Source organism: Entelurus aequoreus, linkage group LG10 (assembly GCF_033978785.1).
Source record: "Entelurus aequoreus isolate RoL-2023_Sb linkage group LG10, RoL_Eaeq_v1.1, whole genome shotgun sequence".
Taxonomy (NCBI): Eukaryota; Metazoa; Chordata; class Actinopteri; order Syngnathiformes; family Syngnathidae; genus Entelurus; species Entelurus aequoreus.
The window spans coordinates 34,435,370-34,444,138 of record NC_084740.1 but is presented as its reverse complement, the minus strand read 5'-3'; the positions used below and the strand labels follow the sequence as shown (position 1 = coordinate 34,444,138).

The 8,769-nt window shown below is 38.6% G+C and overlaps 2 protein-coding genes across 2 annotated transcripts in view; one reads left to right on the top strand and one right to left on the bottom strand.

Annotated features, from left to right (window-relative positions):
• The first annotated feature begins 258 nt into the window (after positions 1 to 258).
• rnaset2l (ribonuclease T2, like) lies at positions 259 to 8,607 on the top strand. Its single transcript, XM_062060583.1, has 9 exons — positions 259 to 300; positions 3,113 to 3,315; positions 3,449 to 3,516; positions 3,590 to 3,647; positions 3,709 to 3,776; positions 3,931 to 4,044; positions 4,118 to 4,166; positions 5,620 to 5,694; positions 8,069 to 8,607. The coding sequence occupies exons 2-9, from the start codon at positions 3,118 to 3,120 to the stop codon at positions 8,246 to 8,248; spliced, it is 810 nt and encodes a 269-aa protein (XP_061916567.1). The 5' UTR covers positions 259 to 300; positions 3,113 to 3,117; the 3' UTR covers positions 8,249 to 8,607.
• supt5h (SPT5 homolog, DSIF elongation factor subunit) overlaps positions 8,400 to 8,769 on the bottom strand; it is a 39,198-nt gene continuing 38,828 nt past the window's right edge. Inside the window, exon 30 of the mRNA XM_062060582.1 lies at positions 8,400 to 8,735. Within this exon, the coding sequence (XP_061916566.1) occupies positions 8,595 to 8,735 (141 nt within the window). The 3' untranslated portion in view covers positions 8,400 to 8,594. The remainder of the gene's footprint in view (positions 8,736 to 8,769) is intronic.

The following is an 8,769-nucleotide window of genomic DNA, read 5'->3' as shown; positions in this document are numbered from 1 at the left end:
CTTATAAACACTAGAGAAAAAGCGCTATATAAATATAATTCACTTCACTTCACTAGTGTGAAACTGTGACCTTCATATTTACAAGCATAAAATCAATAGAAATACTTCCTGCTGTTTCTACTCTAAAGCGCTGCTAGATTAGTGTCTTCTTTTGTGAGAGTGCTCATTTCTGCCATGAAACATAATTCACAATAAAAAAGAGTGAGTATAGTCTCGATATTTTCCACTTCCCTTTTTTTCCTCGGAAGTGAAGCCAGTGTAAACCGGCACAAAGATCAGTGCATCAACGCCACATTTCTGGTAAGCCTGCTATTTCTTTGTCGTTTCATCTCGTCTTCATCAGACTTATTTCATTCTTTTTAGTGCTTCAAAACATGATTGTGCTGTTCTACATTTAACCCTTGTGCAACCCGAGGGCTCAAAACTATGGTCAAGGTTTATTGAATTATATAACACACTTTTAAAACAGTCACGAAAGAGCTGTACAGATTAAAAACAGAAAGGTAAAAATGAATAATAAAATTTTTTTTTTAAATAAAAAAAATAAAAAAATCACTATAAAATATAAAATAAAACAAGGACTTTCCATAAAAAAAAACATAAAAATGTCCAGCTCAGCTTGTGTTAAACACCAGCGCAAATACATGTGTTTTTAAGGTCAAAGTTTATTTATATATATATAGCACAATTTTAAACAGCACAACTAGTTCCTTTTGTAATACGACTGTTCATTTTGAAGAATATCGCCTGAAATTTTGTAATTTTTTTTTTTTTTAAATTGCATTTTTGATTCCCGCATTGTTAAAATAGGATATAAACAAAGTATACACACTTTCTCTTAGGAACTCCTTTGGCCCCATTGACTACCTTATAACTGCTATTTCTAAACATACTTTAATCCTGGTGTATTACTATGCTTTTTCCATGAAGCTCATTCATGCCAGTTGAAGAACAAGAAAATATGTTTTGGGTGTAATTGTGCCCCTCTCCCACCAGAAAACCATGATGCATAAGTGTCAGAGCTTTGATAAGCATAAATGAGTTCAACGGCCATTAAACCCCTGAAATGCAATGAAAATTATCTTGGTCATTTATATACTACATGGCTGATAGATATAAAAGACTTGCATAGCTTTCAGAGTTCCTCCTAGTTAGGTGGGACTTTTCTAAGCGACCAGGAACCTTTTCGGGGGCGGGCTGTGCTGTCGAACACTGATTGGTTGAACACAATTCGGAGCATTTCTAAAACTTCTCTTTCAAATACACAAACACCATTGGAACATTCGCGGCAACTTGTTTATTTGTTATTTCTTGTGTATTTCTATTACAACAAACTTGACAACGGAGAAAAAGAAGAACGAAAAGAGCTTTCAAAATGGAATAATTTTTGTGGGGCATCTTTGTGCTGAAGAACGCTGATTAGTAGAACTATCCTGCAGTGTTTTTACTCAGCTGTAATCTTTAAACTATATGCAGTTTATTGTTGTTTATTAGTTTAACAAACTTCATTTCCATATGCAAAGTTACGAGAAGTGGACACTCTTTTAAACGTATTTACCGAGGAGTATGAAGCCGAACTCAAAACGGTGACCTCAGCTGCTTACTACTCTCACTTTGTTGGATATATGTGGAAAAAAGGAGGCAGTACATGAGTGGAACGAAGGTAAATAACATCAAATTTTGACTTTATTACATGTTGTAAAAATAGTCAGTGACACTCCATTTGTGTCGTTATTAGCCTCAACCTGAGGGAACAGAATGCTAATGCTAACAATCTAACGCTAAAGCCGATGTGTTTGTGTTGTCGGCGTGAGATAAACCCTGACATTTATTATTTATATATTGTTATTTACGGATAAACACTGATATGTATAATTTATATATTGTTAATTACAGATAAACACTGACATACATTATTTATATATTGTTAATGACAGATAAACACTGAAATGTATTACTTATATTTTGTTATTTACAGATAAACACTGACATTTATCATCTATATATTGTTATTTACAGCTGAAATGGACCAAAAGGAATCGCCTGACCCTCATGAATTCATAATTTACCGAGAGGATAACTTTCTGACTGTTTGACATTGTGGACAAAAGCCTGACTTTTTATGAAACATTCGATAAACTTTATTTTTAAAATCATATCATCTTGTATATGATTGTTTTGTATTTCATTCACTTACTTTTTAGTAAAAGAACTGTGACTTAATATTGTCTGTTTATTTACATGGCATCAGTATAGATATATAGTAAACCTCTACTCCATACATAACCATACATAATTGTATAAACTACCCTGAATTGTGAAATGCAGTGGAAACACAAACCACATACTTTTACAGGAACCTACAGATCCAAGTATAAGAGGTTCCAGGAAACAAAAGTTCCTGAGAAGGAAAAGGGCCTTTTTAGACATTTTAAGGCAGGGGTGTCCAAACTACGGCCTGCGGGTCAAATATTGCTCTCGTTTGGCCTGCGAGACGTCATGAGTTTAATAAAGAATTTTACCCAGCGGGAGATTGCATTAATTTTATTATTCTGACACTTTTGATACTGCTATTATGTTGCCATCTAGTGGACAATGTGAGAAATACAGGTCAATGACCTTGAAATTGTGCGCAGCATTTACTTATATGACCCAATGGAAACAACCTTCTCTCATCATGGTGCCGGAAAATAAAATCCAACCAACACAAAATGTCAACAGACATTTCACTCATAACACAACGCATATGTACACATATTTGGCCCACTACCAATTTTTTTTTAGCCCAATGCGGCCCCCAAGTCAAAAAGTTTGGACACCCCTGTTTTAAGGCCTTAAATTGTTGGATTTAAGATTTTTTAAAACTTTTTAAGACCCTGCGGATACCCTGAATCAGAAATGGCAATAAATGCACATGCATCCTCCGTTGTCGCCATTTGTAATACATATTTGCGCATCGTTCAAACTTATATCTGTCAGTAGATTCCATTTAACATGGCTAACGTTGAGCAGATGCAGTCGATGACTGTTACGAAAAAAAATAGGACCCTTTGAGAAGGAATTTATGATGTAACAGTTTTTAAAATGTACCTTTTTCAAACTTTTGGAGTAGAGCCAATGAAGATGTTCTGCGCGCTGCTGCCTCTGCTGGTGTGTCTGAGTCCTGCAGCTCTGCTGTCTGACGTCACTGCCGCGCGGGAGGACCACGTGGAGGACTACAAACATGGCCGACCATACGAAGAGCTGAGCAACAAGACGCAGTGTTCATGGAAGTGTTTAATTTTCGCGCTGCAGTGGCCTGGTGGCTTCTGTCAGGTGAAGCGTTTGATCCTCGCTGCTAAACATAGATTTATAGCAAGTGTCGTGATGGCAGAGAAGATGTGATGTGTGAGGAAAGATGCATTTAAGATTTTTTTTAACCTTCCAGTGTTTTTTCTCCTGCTGATAGTCTCTAGACAACATCTCTCGCTGCAAGATTCCCCCAAGTGTCAACACCTGGTTGATTCACGGCTTGTGGTAAACATCACTTAGTCAAGGCCTCCCCTTTGACCTCCCCGGCTGACCCCGTGTTGTCGCGCTGCGCTTTCAGGCCCATGAAGACGTTAAGATGCTGCAACTGCTGGCCCTTCTTCATGTCCGACATCCAGGTGAGACGCTACCACTCCATGTTGACGTGCTGACAGACGACCGCTTCATGTCGTCCTCCAGGACGTGGAGAATCTGCTGGAAGAATATTGGCCAAGTTTAGTCAAAAACAGGTCCAACTTCCATTTCTGGTACGAGCCACCAGGCAAGATGCAGTGGGACACCTGGTGGCCATGTTTTTAGGAAGCATGTGACCACAGAGACAGGAAGTCACTTTGTGATGCACAAAGCCCACTGTGTGTGTGTGTGTGTGTGTGTGTGTGTGTGTGTGTGTGCGTGCACCAGGAGGGACGAATGGGAGAAACATGGAGTGTGTGCGGCGTGCGTGGAGGGATTGAATTCTCCGCTCAGATACTTCCAGACCAGCCTGAAACTGGGGCAACACTTTGACCTGCAAAAGTTAACACACGCACACAAGTTACCATGACAACTGCTGGACATGTCTTTTTAAAGGTGTGTGTGTGTGTTGCAGAGCACTGGACGATGGTGGGATCAAACCATCCTGTGATCGACCATATAAGGTGACTACAATGATCAGGGGCCTCATATGTCTTAAGCGTACAAATACCTGGCGTACACACTTTTTCACGGCAAAGTTGAGATGTATCAAGAGTGAACTGAATGAGGAAATGTGCGGTGGCTCACGCCAACTTCATGCTTCACGTTTCTAAATACTGCGGATAGCTTGGCGACACACAGACGTGGTCCTTCGGGCTTTGCCAACATTTGATTTCAACAATGTGAAAAGATCGATGCCAGGACACAAAATGTACTTTTTCACCAATGCATGTAATGCTTCATATTCCTTTTGATATGATATGATTTTCTCTAAAAAGGCTCAAAAAATGAATACTTACTAATTAATAACAACAGTTTTGTTTTAAACGTACATCCATCCATTTTACAATATAATTACAACACTTTATGTACATATTTATATACAGATTTGAACAATAAGTTATTCACTGAAATATATGTATTAATTGTGGTTCTTACAAAAAATATATCATGTAAAAATATAAAAGCTAAAATGTCTCTTAAAGCTCTGCCCCTTTAATTAGTGCATACTAAATAATTTAACTTTAGCCTACTACTACAACCATATTATTTACCAGCAACATAAAGTGAAACAAAAGCAGAGGTGTCCTGCCACAGTCAGTAACAAATAAACAGAAAACAGTCGTGGTGGTGGTAGATAGACACAAAGCTTCATCAAACATCTGATCCACTGAACAAAGAGCTCCAAAAATCTTGATCCTACACTTCTCTTTTGTAAAGTAAATCTGAACAGCCGATATGGGCATCTACATCAACTATATGATTTGCCCGAGAAGCTGGATACATTTATATACTTATACATATATAAAAATACACTTATTTACACATACACATATATACACACACACATATATACAGTCATGGTCAAAAGTTTACATACACTTGTGAACGATATTGTCGTTCCAATAATTTCTACAACTCTTTTTTTTTTGTGATAGAGTGATTGGAGCACATACTTGTTTGCCACAAAAAACATTCATGAAGTTTGGTTCTTTTATGAATTTCTTTTGAAAATGTGACCAAATCTGCTGGGTCAAAAGTATACATACAGCAATGTTAATATTTGGTTACATGTCCCTTGGCAAGTTTCACTGCAATAAGGCGCTTTTGGTAGCCATCCACAAGCTTCTGGTTGAATTTTTGACCACTCCTCTTGACAAAATTGGTGCAGTTCAGCTAAATTTGTTGGTTTTCTGACATGGACTTTTTTCTTCAGCATTGTCCACACGTTTAAGTCAGGACTTTGGGAAGGCCATTCTAAAACCTTAATTCTAGCCTGATTTAGCCATTCCTTTAGCAGTAGTTTAGACACCTCTGGGCTAAGATATTGCTGAATTAGTATTCCTTAGGGCTAAGAAATTGCTGAATTAGTATTCCTTTAAAGGCAGGTGTGTGTGTGTGTGTGTGTGTTGACAGGTGTCTGAGGTGTTGAATGTCCTGGTTCCTCTAATTGGCGACAAATGTGAGATCCAGTGTGTCAAAGACGAGAAGGTAAATTACATCTAATGTAATCCAATGATGCAAATAGCCTTCCTGTACAGCAGTGATTCCTAACCACTTTTCCGCGCCGCATTAGTGTACTGCGGGAAGTTACCCAATTTACTTAATTGGTCCCAAAATGACCATTTACGACAAATAATTTCTCTATGCCAGAGTAATAGCGACAGGCAGAACAATTAAATGCTCTTACACAAGATGGAAAAAACCCCACCTGCTAGCTAATATTATCATTAGTGCTTTATCAGAACATATATATTTTTTTAAGTTTTCACAATGACTAATTCTAGTGAAAAAAAATTGCTTGTCGGTCCCAGGTATTTATTTGGCGTTCAGGCTTGTCACTCACGCCATACGTACGTGCAGGGAGCGTGTGCACGCGCACAAAATCAGTCCCAGAAAAGCAAATAATTTGCAGTCATGTTACAGTGGGTTTGGGTTAGTTTTTGTCTTCTTAAAGGGTGAGTGAGGAATGCACTACCAACTTGCTAAAACCTGATAAGTCTGAAAGACAAAGATATGATACAGTATTATTTTCTCACAAATGCTACCTGGTTGTTGTTTGAGCACGCTGCAGCTAGTCCTGGATTGTCCCACTCCTTAATGCTTCAATCATGCGCAGGATTCTAACATGTATGAGGCAAAAATACTACATAAGCTACTGTATAATCAAGCCATACATTCAATGAATCCTCATTGCTAAGGTTACATATATTATGTAAATATTACATATACACTACCGTTCAAAAGTTTGGGGTCACCCAAACAATTTTGTGGAATAGCTTTCATTTCTAAGAACAAGAATAGACTGTCGAGTTTCAGATGAAAGTTCTCTTTTTCTGGCCATTTTGAGCGTTTAATTGACCCCACAAATATGATGCTCCAGAAACTCAATCTGCTCAAAGGAAGGTCAGTTTTGTAGCTTCAGTAATGAGCTAAAATGTTTTCAGATGTGTGAACATGATTGCACAAGGGTTTTCTAATCATCAATTAGCCTTCTGAGCCAATGAGCAAACACATTGTACCATTAGCACACTGGAGTGATAGTTGCTGGAAATGGGCCTCTATACACCTATGTAGATATTGCACCAAAAACCAGACATTTACAGCTAGAATAGTCATTTACCACATTAGCAATGTATAGAGTGTATTTCTTTAAAGTTAAAACTAGTTTAAAGTTATCTTCATTGAAAAGTACAGTGCTTTTCCTTTAAAAATAAGGACATTTCAATGTGACCCCGAACTTTTGAACGGTAGTGTATATGTTATATTTTATATTGCTTTAAGTCTATTTTATACCTGCATTGTCCTTTCCATCTTTTCCATCATTTGTAACTGAGCTACTGTGTGGAACAATTTCCCTTGTGGATCCTTAAAGTTTGTCTAAGTCTAAGTTAGCGGACAACACACACACTGCCGTGTTACGCAGGGGCGCATTTACATCAACAAAAATCCTTTTTAAACCTTGTGCAACTTTATGATACACACTCACATCCAAAACGGATGCGCTCAAAAAAAGTATTTTTATCTATTTTTGTAACTTTCAACTCTTGAAAAACAACTTCAGATCTATCTATTGATATAAAGTTTTTATTATTTGTTATGTTTTATGGCTAACCCTTCATCAAAAATAATTGTATAATGGAAAACATTAAATATTTCTAAAAATAAGTTGCAGAGTGGAATATTTGAGATGTGCGATACCACTGATTTTCTTTCTAATCAGATACCGAATAAAATTCAGGCTGGTAACGGCGATTTTATGGAAAGAGCATAGTATTATACCAGTATTAGTCTGTTAAAAAACAGCAGTTATAATGAGAGTCAATGGGACCTTTTTAAGAGAAAGTGTGTATACTTTTATATGCTATTCTAACAACATTGGAATCAATCAAAATGTATTTATACAGCCCTAAATCACAAGTGTCTTACAGTCTACAAACTCAAGACATCCCTTGAACTAAACCCACATTCGGGCAAGAAAGACTCAAACCCTAGCTGGGGAAAACAAAGAAACCTTGAGAAGGGACTGAAGATGTAGGGACCACCCTCTCAGTGATCAGCTGCAATGGATGTCCAGTGGGTAAGATTATTGAATTTAATCTTATTTTTAAAAACTTATAAAAAAACCCCAAAAAAAACTTCTCAGGCAAATTTTCAGACCTTTAAACTGAAAATCATATCACAGACATGCAATGCCTGTTTTGGGCCCTAGGAGTGCACAAAGGTTAACCTGTGAATCTACGGGTTGCCATTCATACATTCTGCCCTTGGCTGGAAGGTTGGGAAACACTGCTGTACAGTATTGAACAGGGGTAGTCCACGAGGATGTAGAAGAAACGTTGCTCACGTGGGATCCTCCCGTCAGGATCGAGAGGTGTGGTTTCAGTTGAAGATCTATCTGTCTCGCAACATGACACTGGGCTGTGATCACCATGACGACAACACGGGGGTCCAGCCCATGCCCAAAGGACACCCCTGCCCGGATGACGGGTCCTTCTACTTCTTCCCTATCGACCACCAGCGGCCGCTGCAACCCTGCGGATGACAACAGAACGCCAGGAGCCGCTTGCACATCGCCGCAACCTCGCAAGCGTGGTCAATACTTACACTAGCCTGATGCCCACCGGGTCACGTGACACATCAGTCACCTGACTTTTTGGTTCCTGTAGCAAGCTGATTAAAAAGATGACAATACGTGTTGGCCTACTGACAGTTTATTGAAGTCATGTCAGGTAACTAAAACCAACTGAGCTGGTAAGAGTTGAGTCAAACAAAACAAAACAAAACAAAAATAGAAAGATTCATAAAGTTTATATTGGTGGTAAAATGCTGATGAGCCACAAGAATCCATGTGACGCGTGAAAGGGAGGACACGACAAAGTGTGCGGACATCAGTGGCCCAGACATCCCAGGAACCTCAGGTTGAGGATCATCAGCTGCTGGTCCAGTACTTTGCGTACAATGCCGTCGTCGCCATCGATGCTCAACAGGATCCCTGTCGCCTCGCGATGTTCTCCCAGAATCACTTTCACCTGCAGCCACACAAACATCCCACACCCGTTACAT